Source organism: Antedon mediterranea, chromosome 7 (assembly GCF_964355755.1).
Source record: "Antedon mediterranea chromosome 7, ecAntMedi1.1, whole genome shotgun sequence".
Classification (NCBI taxonomy): Eukaryota; Metazoa; Echinodermata; class Crinoidea; order Comatulida; family Antedonidae; genus Antedon; species Antedon mediterranea.
The window spans coordinates 22,189,861-22,205,794 of NC_092676.1; the positions used below are offsets into that span (position 1 = coordinate 22,189,861).

The window sequence follows — 15,934 nt, forward strand, 5'->3', positions numbered from 1 at the left end:
TTGGAAAAATTAAGATAACGACCATTGGTTTGCTTCGCGCTGGGGGCCTATATACCACCATCTCAAACCGCACCCTAAAACTCCCCCTCCCCGCACACACACCCCCACGCGCCCAATATTTCCAACATACACGCCACTCTAGCGTCTGTGAGAATTTCTCCGTTTTTTCTCTCCCGAAATATAATAAAATGAAAGTCAAATTAAAGATAACATCGCCAAAGTTGCAAAGGCGGGTCAAACCATATGAAAACCCAGAACAAATATTTATTTCACCCTTGCCGACTGTACCAGCTCCCCACTGATTCGAATTTTAATGGATGATATTATTTTTTACTTACTTTAATTCTTATATTACCATAAATTATCATTGTCAGACCCACACAGAAACGTCGCGAATCTTCATACAGTATGACTCAGGCAGTCAGTGGAAACTTTCAATCACACAGCATATAATTATCATGGTCAAACCATGGATAAAAGAATTAGAATCTATTCTTTAATCCATGGTCAGACCCACACAGAAACGTCACGAATCTTCATACAGTATGACTGCAGTCAGTGGAAACTTCCAATCACACACAGCATAATTATATCATTGTCAGACCCACACATTCAAAAATCGCCCATATACAGTATTACTGCAATCAGTGGAAACTTCCAATCACACAGTAATCATTCATCTATATCGAATAAGACACTCCCGGAAGAAACTGCACTAAATCAAAGAATCGACAAATGGTTAAATAAAAGTGAATAGCAATAAATATGTGATGGAAATTTCCGATATGTTTCAATGATCAACTCGACGTTTACTCGAGAGTTCCAATCGTTTGTTGTTACCAAAAGATAGCAAATTTCTTAATTTCAAACTTCAGATGTTATTATAGATATATGCCTATCTTTTAAAGTAAAATACAATAACATATCAAAATAACTTTAATGAGTCGTAATAAAGGCCGAATTATATTCCCAATGGGGTAACAATCGGAGAGTGTAACCTATAGTTTCTTTAAAAATGTAAATAATAATAATATTCGGTCACCAGTAAAATATGAGAAAATGTGAGATTAGCACAAGAAACATTTTATAAAACAACAAATACAATGGGCCTACTGTAATTTTGTTTAAATGTTAATAACATTTTAACATTCATGACATGAAAGTTATTATAAAAGTCGAATTGTAACTCCCGTCCGTAGCAGCGGTAATATAAATGTGTATATTTTCGGTTTCCCAATTACGTGTTAAAATATCGAATTCCATCAGCCCATCAGATATATTGATTAAAATATCAGTATAAATGTTAGTAGTAAAGCAAAAAAAAAATTTAAAAAAAATTATTTTTTCATAACATTGAAATATTAAAATATTATATCATGATATATATAACAAATGTAGGCCTATTGTAGATTAGCCTATTACACTAATATACAGTAGAACTAATTGAATGAACAGATACCCTGACCTTGGAATTAGTGGCTATTGTGAATGACAGTGCGGCATATTTTATCTTAATGATGACAAGGCCCAGGGAGAGTGAACAAAAATGTAAGAGTCCATTTTCTTTTAAAAAAAAAAACACTCCTGCAAAAGTTCCATACGAATGAAAATGTAAGAACAACGTCTCGTAGGCGGCCTAGCTAGGCCACACATATCCGCAACTTAAATACCACGCAAAGCATGGTGGAAACTTATCCGGTTAAATTAAATTAGTACTGTATGAATAACATGCACGAGATGCGGCCACATATGCATGAATGGGTGACGCAACAAAAGCATAATATTTATTAATAAATCAAAGGTGTATTACGATAAATAAATCAATGGCGTGTATTACGATTGGATATTCTCTATTGAATAATCATTTGAAGACACGCCCCACATGCGCAGAATGTTCTTGAAATCGTCTCAGTTTGCGCTCGCATGATATATAAAAAGAATCGGCCGACACACTATGCACCCGGCGTTTATTGTTGCATTGGAAACTGGAATACATTCACTGAGAAGGTGTGGCTAATTCAGACGTCGATTTGCAAAATTGAGTACAGTAGGTCATTTTTGTGTTGTTTCTTATTTTTATAAATACTATTTTCTAAATTTAGAAGCAATTTATGGTGTTTGTAATGTGTTTCATCTCATTTTATCACATCTTCCTCTTTCCGTGGTGACTCGAGCGCCACTCAAAAAATCATCGTCGGTGATGGACGCCCGGTGTACGACGTGTTAAGGAAAGGGATTTCCCCTCCAAATCAAATGGCAACTTGATTTGTCCCGTCCTCTCATCCAGTTTTCTACTGTTTTTTTAAATACTACTATAATATAGGCTTAGCTAAGTTTAAGCTGCTACTACTACTACTAGGCCTAGGCCTACTAGCTAGTGACTAAGCCTACCCTAGCCTAATAATATTCATTTAAATAAACAGACCTGGCCAAGTTAAACTGATTTTACTTTTATTAGGCTAAAGTAAAGGGGCCTGGGTTAGGCCCCAGCTAGTTAGTGCCAGGCTACGCCTAGCTAGCTAGGCCTTTGCTAGACCTCCCTAGCTACGAACAAAAAAAAAAACATAAATTAGAACATGCATATGTTTATGCGCATTTTAAGCGAATTCCTTCCGCAATTTGAATAAAAATACTCGATTCAAATTTTGCAAGAAAATTTTAAACTGGAATGTATTTTTCAGCATTATTTGATGAATCTTACTAATCTTTTATTGATAAATAATGCAAGTAATAATTAATTTAAAATAAACTAATTTTTTAATTATGTTATCTTGTGTACGGGAACCAACAACACGTCAACCTAGTACAACACATCAACCTTGCCAATTATAGAAAACAATACATACCTAGACACACAATCAAATAGGTGCTAGGCCATTATTTAGCCTCACACCATGTGCAAGAAGACCTGTATGATCACACCAGGGAGTTGTAACGAGTGTTGACAAAGTGCGAGGCAGCGAGGCATGCGCGGCATGCCAAATATTTGTGCGAGGCATCATTTTATCATTTCCAAAAGTGCGAGGCATATAGTTTACAATTTCAAAAAGGTGCGAGGCATATCTTAACGTGCTATTATGCTATATTATAGGCCTAATAATCAATCGATACAAGCGTATCTAAATAGATTCGTGTATACACTCATCATGTTGTTTATTTTTATGTAACGATTGTTTTTTCATTCAAGTCATATCGTGTCAAATTTTACTTTTACAAAAGTGCCCAAACTACGGTTCAAAAATCTGAACGACAGTCTTCAACTTTCGATAAACAATAATTGTTATAGCGACACACTCATCAAATGACTGCAATGTTTGTTGGCATTTCGAGCGTGTTCACTCACATGTCTCTCGAACATAGCAGAGTGAAAATAATATTTTGTCACACCCCTGCGCCTAGATCCGGTAGACCCGAGAGATGGAAAATCCCTCTTTACTATTTAGCAGGTAGCGGAGTGATTCAGCCCTCAGCTCAGAGGATTGTGGTGCATTCCCCTCCTATAGCACGTGGTTTCAGCAGCAACGCACAGACTTCTCTCTGAGCGGCGTGCCAAAGACATTTTTGACATTCCATTCTCTAGGAACAACACGTGTACCTCTCTCGCAAATAAGGTGAACAGCGATTGCCAGGACAAGTTCAATAACTGGCGGTGAATAAAAGGTAACTGATATGCCGATCCAATAACATGCCGCAAAGAAAAAAATTGCGACAGAATTCTGGAGCGCGTGTGAAAAAAGACTTACGTCCGACAATTGTAATACTAGGCCTAAAATTAAACTTTAGCTAATATGCTTAGCCCCAACCTAGATAAAGGCCTATGTAGAAAATAGTTTAATCAATTTTGATAAAATAATAATTGGTGTAATATTTAATAATGATACACTATTCCTGTTTTAGTAAGCTAGGTATATTACGAACGATTTTTATTTATTGTTGTCCATGTACGTACTAATAAACCTGGCGCTAGTTTCCTTCGCTTATATTTTTACTCCAAATTTGATAACTAACTTTATCGTGTGAATACCACACCTTAGAAGTATACCTCATGAGTACTTTAATGAAAGAATCACATAAAAAGTAACAAATAAATCCTTAAATTAATGATTTTACAGGCGTGTTTCTCGCACACTGTTCGCGAATTTCACTTATTCAATGTTCAATATTTTTGTTTCTATGGAGCGCCAAAAGAGCAACGATAATAGAGGACTAAAACTCAGTGGAATGCGTCAATTTCTCATGCATTTATTGGTGAAAAACACGTTTTATTTCAATATATTTGTTAATTTGTCAATAAAAATGTTGTAATATGTTACTGCTGATACTGTTCTGTTTTCAAAGAATAATAATCGATCCTAAATCAACATCACTACCTAGTCTAGACCTAGGACATCCTACTAAGGATATTATGATGAATTTTTCTATTTTATTCTTTAAAAGGTTAACGAAACCGTGTACATTATCAACAGTAACATTTTTCCTTACTGACAGTGACAAAATCTATTGAAATTGTACTTGATTTTCACCAAATAATGCGTTAAATATAAATGGATTCCACAGAGTTTTTAGCCCTCTAATTAATTTTGCTCTTTTGGCGTTCCATAGAAACCAAAATATTGAACATTGAGTGTGCGAAATGCGAGAAAAACAACGTCTGTAAAATCACCAATTTAATGGATTTATTGTTACTTTTATGTGATTTTTCTTCATTAAAGTAGGCCTACTAATTCTAAGCTGTGGTATTCAGGATAAAGCCTTGGTTAAATTACAAGGCAGGTGCAAAAGGAAACTAGCCTAGCGGGCCTAGGCCTAGGCTACTTCAATTTCGGTGATTTCCTGCCTTGCAATTTTGAGAAATGATAAAATGATGCCTCGCATTTTTTGATGATGGTAAAACGATGCCTCGCATAAATTTCTGACTTGCCTCGCATGCCTTCCCTGCCTCGCGTGCCTCGCTGCCTCGCACTTTGTTACTACCCAGTTGTAACTCCCTGATCACACTATCAATATATGGGTAGAATTTCCAGGATTTTTTTCTCCCAGATACCTGCCAAGTTTTTAATGCTTCTTTTTCTAGGCTGTTATTGACTTTTCTTACAGGTAAAATAAATTAATTAAAAGATGTCGTTCGTTGTTGAAAGTCCACAAGTTCAATACTCAAGCCAACATATAACTAGCCAGTACAAATACCAAACAAGCAGAGTCAAAAACCAAAATGGAAAATTAAAGGTAATTTGAAACTTCTTTTTTTTAAACTGGCAAACTTGAATTATTCAATGAAATTAATATATTATTTGATTAATTTATTTCTTATTTGATTTTAAAAAAAAGACTTTTTATGAGACCAATAAATCTCTGAATCTCAGTTACTGTATGAGTTTTTCAAATCTACTCTAATCTTGAAGATTTTCTCATGTATTATTATTATTTTCTATCGTTCTTTCTGGTGCGTACATTATCTTTTGATATCAACAAGAGCTGTTGTGTAAAAAAAATGAGTATTTTAATGAAAGTAACTTAATTCACACGTTTATTAATTCGATTATTTTTTCGCAGCAGAAAAAGGACATTAAACACTCTAGTCTAGTATTTGAAAGTTTGTTCAGTACCTCTACGTTTATGTATAAACATTGTTTATTTAATGAAGATGCACAGTTGTTGAAAAAGAAATCTTTGTGAAGGATAAATTCACACTAATATCTTGTGTCATAAGAGGCGTCAATGTTTATTGACCCGTAAAAACTAATCTTTTCTATCTATAGAACAATTAGAACAGAAATCAGTAGAAAATCTATAATATTGATGAGCAAGTCAGACTGTATTCTATGGGAACAAATATCAATTTAATCTTTTAAATATTAATTGATTAGATCATTTTTGTTTTGTTTTTATTTTATTGTTTTATGTATGTGTACTGCAAGCAATTATATTGATTCACAAATTAAAATGCTTTTATCATTACCATTGTAGTATACGAACGGTCCTACAGTATTTTTGAATATAATCCCACTTTTTTACAGTAATTTAGGGTAAATTTGGACACAATAAATTCCATTGTTAATGCAAACCCAAATTTTAAAAAAACTATGCAACTTTTTATGCAGTGATTTTTTTTTTATTTAAAGTTTTTCTTCAGTAATAAAAAATAAAGAAATAGTGTGTAATGTTGGAAATTTTTATTGAATTAATTTATTTGAGTGTAGTAATTAATGCTTTTTTTCGATGTTATTTTTTTTAAATATTTCATTGCTGTTGACAATGCCTGTTCCTGCCAAAATAATTTAGGTATTGTACAGTAAATTGTTCATGCACTATTTAACCCAAATGATTTCTACAGCAGAAACAGAGCCCTTTGGAATTTCTTGTGGGGTTAAAACCAGGTCAAGTACTACTACTGTACACACTAAAATAGCAATAACAATAACAGTAGTAAAGTCAGTGAATATAAATAACAACCAATGAGTTTTTTTTAAAGATATTCTAGTGAGCAAACAAAAGTATGCGAAACTTTGTTGAAATTATTTTCCTACAGTACAATAGCTAATATATTATGTCGGTATCCATATTTTGGGGCGTGGCTGAAACTACAGTAGCAAAGAAAATTTACTTTTATAATAATTAATATCACACAATTTAAATCTGTAATATTGTTTATGACCTACTGTAGAAATCCATGCAAATAAAATTAATCTTAGTGAGCTAGCTAAAATAGGTTTAATTAAACCTAAATTTTCATTATAAAACTTAACATACACACATTTTTATACATTACTTAACTCAGTATGATGAGGCCCGATGAGACAACGCGTCGGGAGAAAATTAAACATTTTTAAAGTTCTTGCGACGATCTAAAAACCATGCCGACACTATATCTCAAAGTGACTCGTCTTGATTCAACTCGGACAGCACTGATGAGTCAAGACATATTGTCAGGCCTTGTCGTACGATGCTGTCTGGAACTAATCCAGTTTGTTTTAAAAAAAGTGACATAAGTACATTCATCCTTAAAATGGTTAGTTTATTTATTATCTGTATTATATGAATTGTTATTATTCCTTTTTTTTTTTTATAGGTTACCCCTATAGAAGAGGAAATAGTTTTCCAAACTGAACGTAAAGTACCACGGATTGGATGTATGTTAGTGGGATGGGGTGGAAACAATGGATCTACAGTGACAGCATCAATCATTGCCAACAAATACAACATGTCGTGGCATACAAAAGAAGGCATCAGGGTATGTATACAAACTTACTAATAAACAAATTAATTTCATTTCAAGTCATGGGGTCAAGTTAACGCAGGGGCCCCCACAACCATAGCCATAAAATCAAGGCTATTCATCTACCATAGTTCTGGTGCAAGTCTAGGCAAGATAAGGACTTGAGATGCCACTTCCGTACCGTTGCAACATTAGTGGAATGCATACAGTGGAATAACGGTTATGAGTTCTCACTGGCTAAACCCAAGGGGCCCCGAGCTTAAGAGCAGTGCTAAACCATGAGCCTTTACCCTTTGCATTAATACTCCACTGCATATCTAGTTTAGGGGAGATCTAGTCCATCTGCACTTAGAGAAACCGTAGTCACTAATAACGCTCAATTGCATTATCCATTTTGTCTTGTGTTTTTATTATTATTCTGTTATTATTTCTGTTTATTATAATTGTTTGTTGTATACTAGGATCTCTGTACTGAAGTATTCACACATTATAGAAGAAATAGATATGACAATAAAATGCTTTTATTCATTTTATTTATTCCTGTGGCCTCTCTCAAGGATATAATTTTTATGAGCCTTGCGCACAAAACAATCCATTAATTAATTTTAACTATTAATAAAACTAGAAAGGCCACTATTCAAATACGAAATTACTAGTTTAATATTCTTGTCTTATTATTCAGTGTGTAGTAATAGTATTGCTCTCTTTTAGCCCTGTCTGTATTATATTTCTTTGTGGTTATGAAACTATATTTTAGATATTTTATTTTGTTGTATTCTTTACGAATCTGAACTTCTTTCAAACAGAATGCAGACTTTCTTGGATCCATTACACAGTCGTCTACGATGAGCATTGGAATGAGTGAGGAAGGTAAAGAGGTATACATCCCAGTCAAAGACATCCTACCAATGGTTGACCCAGTTGACCTTGTCATTGATGGTAAGTTCGATGATCAGTAAAAACTTCCTTGTGTTCAAAATATCCCAAATTTGTTGTTTTGGGGACCCTATTTGTTTCATTTCTAGGGGTGTTTGTTTTTGCGAGAGCTTAACGATTTTTTGCAAATTAAAAGCATTTCAGTCATAAAGTAGGTTACATATTGGTCAATCCCGCCAGAGGATGATATTTTTTATGTATTTAATAAAAATATCAAATAGGAGAGATCTAAAATTTGTTACGATGATTATGTATTCTATTTTCATCATAGGTTGGGACATTTCATCGCTGAATATAGCCGACTCAATGGAGCGTGCAATGGTCTTGCCTTGGGAACTCCAACAAAAGATCAGGCCCTTCACACAAAACTTACAACCACGGCCATCAATCTACGACCCTGATTTTATCGCAGCAAACCAGTTTGATAGGGCTGATAATTGTATCAGAGGTAGGCCTACATGCTTCTCATATCAATTGGTAAAGCACACTGCAAAATACAGCCATCATATTGGCACAGGCACTCCTCAGCCATAGCTCAGGTGTGTCTTATAAAGGACTGGAGGTCCAGTGTATACAATTTGCTTGTGTGCACTTTAATGAACCCAGTACATTGTTTGAAAAGAGTAGGGTTACACTGGTGTTCTGGTCGATTCCTGCCTCTTTGTGTAATACTTCATAAAGCGTGTTTCCAGGCAATGGAGTATTCTGTTGGTTATCATTGATCAACTTGCTTGTGTTGGCATTGACTTGGATCTACGTCCTTGCATTGCGTCTCTAGTGGGAACCAAGCTTAACATACATCTTGTCAGTTTTAATGTATTTACTCTTTGTACACATCTGTTCACACATTCATTTCTATGTTTATGAATGATAAAATATGATTTACTCTTTACCATCATCATTACTATCTTTTTTATTAAAGGTACAAGAAGTGAACAACTTAAAAAGATTCGAGAGGATATTGTGGACTTTAAAACATCAAATAACCTTGACAAGGTATGTACAAACCAAATTACTATTAAAGAAATCTAAATGCGAGATTGACTATAATTGCAGATATACCTGGTCAACAGTAGATCCAGGTTACAAATAAGGCTACTATAACATAAAGGGTCCTCCATTAAGACAGTTTTTGTTTTCTTCTTTACTATGCTGGTATGTTTTTGACAAGTAGTGGTGAGCTGTAGCTTGGTAGTTAACATGCTTGCCTTCTAATCAAAAAGTCCACAGTCCAATCCTGACCTTGTGTCTTATACTTATGCACAATTAATGATAATAATAGACGTCTGATTTTTTTCAAAATCCAAAAAATCATTTCTTTTCTTTTTTCCATACTTAGTGCTATTCCAATATCTTCCCCTGACAATTAAAGTATACATTTGTTTTCAATTTCCTAGATAATCATATTGTGGACAGCAAATACTGAGCGGTTTTGCGAAGTTGCAGTAGGGCTTAATGATACCGCAGATAACCTATTGAACTCTATTGAAAATGACCATTCAGAAGTCTCTCCCTCAACCTTATTTGCTGTTGCTAGTATTCTGGAAGGGGTAAGTACAAAATAAACATCATAATAAATATCACATTCAAAATAAGCCATTTTTTTTTGTTTATTTAAAGATGCTTGGATACTCTAATACTGTAAAATCTGATAGAAAGTGATCAAGATATGATTAAAAATTATATTTATTTATCATATGAATTAAAAAAAAAGTTTGAAATTTCATTTGAAAACAATAAAAACTTAATTTACATATATTTATTATGAAACTATTTAAGGATTATTTTTTTATAATAATCATTTTATTTATCATTTTTATTTTATAATCCCATCCATCTCAAGCTACTCCTCATAACACAACTTCCAGGATCGTTTCACTCAGATCTACTAGGTATTCCATGAGCTCTTTTGTTCCTTCTGTTTACCAGCCCAACAACACATCTTTATACTTGCTTACCATTTTGTTGTTCAATATTATTTAAAGTGATTAAATTGTTTTTAAATATTCTAATATTGAATGAAACATCATTTATTAGAATTTGAATTGAAATTATGAAAAAAAATCAATTGGATTGGATCGTTAGCCAAAATTACTTTCTACATAAACCAAGTACACTTTTCGTTCTTGCAGTGTTCTGCTCAAGAGAATTGTGGGATAACTTTGAAGATGCATTAAAAAAAGAATATTTTATAAACCGTGGGTCACTTTAGAGTTATTGAGTTTTTAGCATTAAGCTTAATCTGTGATCAGCTTAATCTGTGATCAGCTTAATCTGTGATCATATTAAATCTATACAACATTGTACTTAAATCCTGGGAAGTTGTTACGATATAGTGATCAGAGGCGTATGTTCTCCTACTCAAAAACTTGCAAATATTTTCATCAAATAAAAAGTATAAACATTTTCCAACTTGCTGGCACATCCACATTTTTCTTCATATATTGATCATACTTGATGTAGCATTGTGGGCTTCCTAAACATTTCTAGAAATGTGCACACACTTTTTTGCTCGATTATAATTATATGCCCCTGATGAAAAAATTTTAGTTTTAACTTTCTTCATAAATCCTTTAGAAATGCATTTTGAGGGCTCTTCAAATTAATTTTTGTTTTCTCCGTCCACAAAATTATCCTCTTTTTTTTAACTATTATAGAAAGAATAAATTCTCCATTCAAAATTTGAATAAGTAAAAAAATCTAGCAAATGCTAGTAAATCTGTCGTGCAATACACTATTAAAACTTAACCTTGCCTCCTTCAATCTTTATGTGACAAATAATGTTTTGTGCCCATATGATGTCATATCACTACTATATTTGGGAATATCACTGCCATATTTGGGCACATCACTGCTGCCATATTTGGACATGCTTTTTTTGTCAAACTAATTTTATAGTGTAGACAGAGCATTAGACATACATTTTGGCAATAATTTTGGAGGATCTGTGTATACGGTTTTATCACGAGTTAACTATAGACATTATCTGTTCTCCAAATATTTGATTAAACTACTCTTCTTGTCAGATTTTGGACTATTTTGGATTGATAAAATTTTCACCTTCATCTTTTGACTTTCTGCGGAGGTCGTAACCCATGAAAGAACTTTTCAACAATAGTATCACTTTGGTAAACATTAAAATATGACGCAACATAAACAAGAATTGTGTTATAATATTCTGTTTGCAAAAGAGATAATCTGTAAAATATGATGCAACGGCACAATAGATTATTTCTTATCTGTGGCCCATCCTTCAGTTAGCCGCAGATCCAGGTACTGAGTAATATAGAAATTGGTCCTAAAGTCAATTCATAGACAAACACATCAGTACCATAGTAGGACAGAAATGAGATCCACACAAGACACGACCATAAACAGACCAAATCGGCAACAACACCATGGTGGATGCTGAGACAATACAATAGAACACAGGGGACACCTTTGGGACTCGAAAAATTATCCATTGAGAGCGGTGTCCTCTGAAGATGGGTTGAACATAGTGTTATAAACATATTGATCATTGTCCCTGTTCATTTAATGAGTTATTAGACCAACATCAATAAAAACTTTTGTAATGGTTTATTTTCATGTCAACCAAAGTTTTAGATTGTTCATGGATTTGGCAAAGCTTGGGTTTGTTGGCCAGTAACCGTTTTTAGAATGTTTGTTTTATGTACTGGTATTTAGAGTTTTACAGTAGAATTAACCATCTATGCTAATTTCAGATAAATCTCTTCCTAACAAGTTATTTTCATTTAATTATTTCAGTGTGCGTACATCAACGGCTCTCCACAAAACACACTGGTTCCTGGTGTCATTGACCTTGCTACGCAGAAGAACGTTTTTCTCGCTGGAGACGATTTCAAGTCTGGACAGACCAAGATCAAATCGGTTCTCGTCGACTTCCTAGTAGGCGCCGGCATCAAGCCTGTATCCATCGTTAGTTACAATCATCTCGGCAACAACGATGGCAAGAATCTTTCATCAGCAAAACAATTCAGATCAAAAGAGGTAATTAATTTTGTAAAGTAAAATTGTTATTAAATTTATCAGAATATTTCAGAACTGTTGTCATTTTGTTTTGAATATTATATGAATAGGCCTAACAGTTTTCTATGCTTTTTATTTTGTTTTGCAGATTACAAAAAGCAATGTTGTAGATGATATGGTGGAGTCAAATCAAATCCTGTACAAGGAAGGAGAAAAGCCAGATCATTGTGTAAGATATTCGATTGTTGTTTAGTTTTGTGTATATAAAAAACTACCAATTTTATTTATGTAATGCAGTCTGTACCGAAAAATAGCCTAGCAATAGATATATAAGAATTAAAGAACATATAATGTACAGTGTTCAGTGTACAGTGTGTTCTTGGCAGATATATACAGACGCTGATTGTCTATATTAAAGGCAGGGACAGTATAAAACTTGTACTCCAGGGTAACCCATTACACTCCTTATTGTACTAAGGTTTTTTAAGTGCACATGAGTGAATGATGTAAACTGGACATAGAGTTCTTTTATGAGAACAGTCTTTTTACCATCAGGAATCTAAGATCAAATTGGCCACAACCCATGGCACTGAATCGGGGACAGAAGGCAACATTCCTGCTTTAACCACTTGGACATTGACATAACTAATTTTTAACGTAATATTAAATAATACTTTAGCTACTGTATACAACAGCCATAGGTCCCTCTATGTTCTTTTTTCATTCAATTAGTATAAAATATTCAAAATTGCAATTTTATTTTCTTTTTTTTTACAGGTTGTAATCAAATATGTACCATTTGTAGCCGACAGCAAACGAGCAATGGATGAGTACACATCCGAGATCATGATGGGTGGCAAGAACACACTTGTGCTTCACAACACGTGCGAAGATTCACTTCTTGCGAGCCCCATCATCTTGGATCTCGTCATTCTCACTGAACTGTGTCAACGAATTAAAATGAAAACATGTATGTTTTGAAATATATTATGCAAATTAATTGTATTATGCAAATTAATTGTATTATGCAAATTAATTGTGTCATGCAAATTAATTGTGTCATGCAAATTAATTGTGTCATGCAAATGAATTGTGTTATGCAAATGAATTGTGTTATGCAAATTAATTGTATTATGCAAATTCAATATTTACTTTCCATTGAAGTTAAATCTTTTAATTGTTTTATAGACACTGTACCCATCCTTTCCTGACTATTTTCTGATTATTATTATTATTTTAATCCATCATGCTTTATTAGCCTTTAGAGCACAAAGTGTTCGGGACATTATAGTATGATTATCAACATATGTTTTTCTTACAGGTAATGATTCAGAAATGCAAAGCTTCCACCCTGTACTCTCAATCTTGAGTTACCTCTGCAAGGCGCCACTCGTACCAGCTGGCACGCCCGTTGTTAACGCCCTCTTCAAACAGAAAGCCTGCATCGAAAACATATTCAGGTAATTATTTTTCCGATAATATAATAAATGACTTCCCAATAATGTTTTGTTACTAATCATTCTTTGTAGCTTATTGTGTCATGGCGCCCTCTATAGAGTTAATTTGATATTATTTTTTACAGTTTAATAAAAAAAATATATTCTTGTTATTATACTGTAAAAAATACCAGAACCATGGAGCAAGTCGGCCACAATCCTACCTGTATGCAGAAAACGTTACAAGCTCTGTCTACAGTATCAAACTCTATGCGACAAAAAAATGTAATGTGCCCATATATGGACATTCTTACAAAACAAAATTAAACTACCTGTAAATAAGCAATTATAAAAATAAAGTAATTTCTTTCGGTTTCAGAGCTTGCGTTGGACTACCTCCAATGAATCACATGACTTTGGAACACAAAATGAACTTGGCTAGCTTACCCAATCAGATCAGCCCTGTACCTAGTATGCCAGTCACCAAAAAACTTCACCAGAAAGCAGCAATAAACGGTCACACAAACGGACACGCAAACGGTTTTACCAACGGCCACGTCAATGATGTCATGGTAAACGGCCATTAGTACCACCTGTGTGGTCAAACAAATTAAAGACTATTCCATTATGACCTCAAAAAAGACAGATTACAGTAGTACTATTCCAGTTTCTGCATATTATATTCACTGAATCATTTTTACAGATGAATTTTTAAAAAGTGTTTGGGATACGCCTATTAAAGGGACACTTTCTTCTGTCTTTTCCTTTGGGACAGTTTTTCTGGTTATAGATTCTTCCAATGTTTATTCTCATCGACAATACTTAAATATTACAGTATTTTTCAATTCAATGCAAAAGGCAATTTACTTGGAAAAAATATATATTGTTATACCTCGACGGTATTTAAATATAGGAATAGAATCAAGTAAAAGTGGCGTTTTTGCTTTAGTCTGCTAATATTATGAAAAAGCACACAAAATTGTTATATATTATAGTAGCAATTGCAGTGATCTTAAACAGTATTCCAAGCTGCAAACAAAATCAGCTTTAGCCTAAGTATTTTTTCCTCAGTAAAAATAAGGCCTATTAAAACATTTCTACATTTGTAAGAAAATACTGTTTAAATGTGTGAATTTAAATGTAAAAATGATTGTTTTTACCGATATGTGTGATTGTAACTTTTAGTACTAGTTTTATTATTATTATTAGTGTATATTAATTTCATAATATTTTTGAAGAGATATGACAACAATAATAACAAATTATTGAATGATAATAGATATTATATGTTTAAGGTAACTTTCTCAATTTTATACTTTTATTTCATCTGACGAGGATGTATTTGCAATGACTTGGCTCTGAAATAAAAAGAGAATTCCAATTCTTTTGCTCATTTTTAAATTAGATTTATATTGTGTGAACTGTGTAAATCCAATTAGGATTGTTTAAAGATTTACCTCTGTTTATTCTAAGGAAAAATAGCAACATCCTGATGCATTTATTTTTTGTAACTGTAATCTTAAATTTGCACCCTTACTGAATGCCTTTGAAATGTTATCTTTAGTAAACTAATTTTTTCACTAATGTAATATTGACGGTGTTCATTTTATCACTTATAATACCTACTATTTTAGTACAATGAAACAAAGTTTAGGGTAATTTAAGCATTGAGAATTTTCTTTTATATTACACTAGGCAAAGATTTGAGAAAATTCTCTGATTTAGCAACAACAGTCGGTTATTAATAGTTTATTTGTAAATATTATGATTTATTAGAGTAATGTCAATATGGGAGTGCTTTGACATGTTATACCATCGAAATACTCTGAGGTGTAGAAATTGTTAGTGCGTCCTCATAATGTCAATTCCAGGCAGATCAAGTTTTATCGCATATTCAATGCAACGTTCAAAGAGTTTAATGCTTGACTTGGTACCACTAGGACGCAACAACGCAAGTTGACAAATCACAAGCGATTGAATAACTGTTGCTTGTCATTAGTCAACTCATACGTTACGTCTATGACCTTGCGTTGCGTCCAAGTGTGAACCAAGTTTAAAGAATACTATAAGCACACACTGAAAATTCATAGTGTAACCTCAACTTTGATTTTTAATCATGAAAGTTCCATGGTGACAATCGATAGCAACATACAACGAACGACTTGAACAGAATGTTGCACTAAGATGGAAATTTAATTGTTATAAAACAATATTAAGTATATTTAATCCAATCGTGCTTGTTATTTATATTAGACTTATTATATAATTCTATTGTTTTATTTCATAACTAATGTGGTCATACAATGCATTAAAAATTAGGAAACAAAATGATTATGTTTAACAGTTACACATTACT

At 33.2% G+C, this 15,934-nt stretch overlaps 1 protein-coding gene across 1 annotated transcript; it reads left to right on the forward strand.

Moving 5' to 3' along the window:
- The first annotated feature begins 1,943 nt into the window (after positions 1-1,943).
- Positions 1,944-15,858, forward strand: LOC140055704 (inositol-3-phosphate synthase-like). The gene is made up of 12 exons (XM_072101078.1): positions 1,944-2,047; positions 5,098-5,226; positions 7,070-7,231; positions 8,023-8,155; positions 8,424-8,600; positions 9,075-9,148; positions 9,550-9,702; positions 11,921-12,163; positions 12,291-12,371; positions 12,920-13,112; positions 13,464-13,602; positions 13,958-15,858. Exons 2-12 carry the CDS (start codon positions 5,119-5,121, stop codon positions 14,163-14,165), a joined length of 1,671 nt encoding a protein of 556 aa, XP_071957179.1. The 5' UTR covers positions 1,944-2,047; positions 5,098-5,118; the 3' UTR covers positions 14,166-15,858.
- The last annotated feature ends 76 nt before the right edge of the window (positions 15,859-15,934 follow it).

Bases quoted from the DNA above. Each gene is read 5' to 3' on its own strand.
- LOC140055704 (XM_072101078.1), top strand. From the start codon at position 5,119: ATGTCGTTCGTTGTTGAAAGTCCACAAGTTCAATACTCAAGCCAACAT. The intron at 9,703-11,920 runs GTAAGTACAAAA...TAATTATTTCAG, and splicing joins TTGCTAGTATTCTGGAAGGG to TGTGCGTACATCAACGGCTC. The intron at 13,113-13,463 runs GTATGTTTTGAA...TTTTTCTTACAG, and splicing joins ACGAATTAAAATGAAAACAT to GTAATGATTCAGAAATGCAA.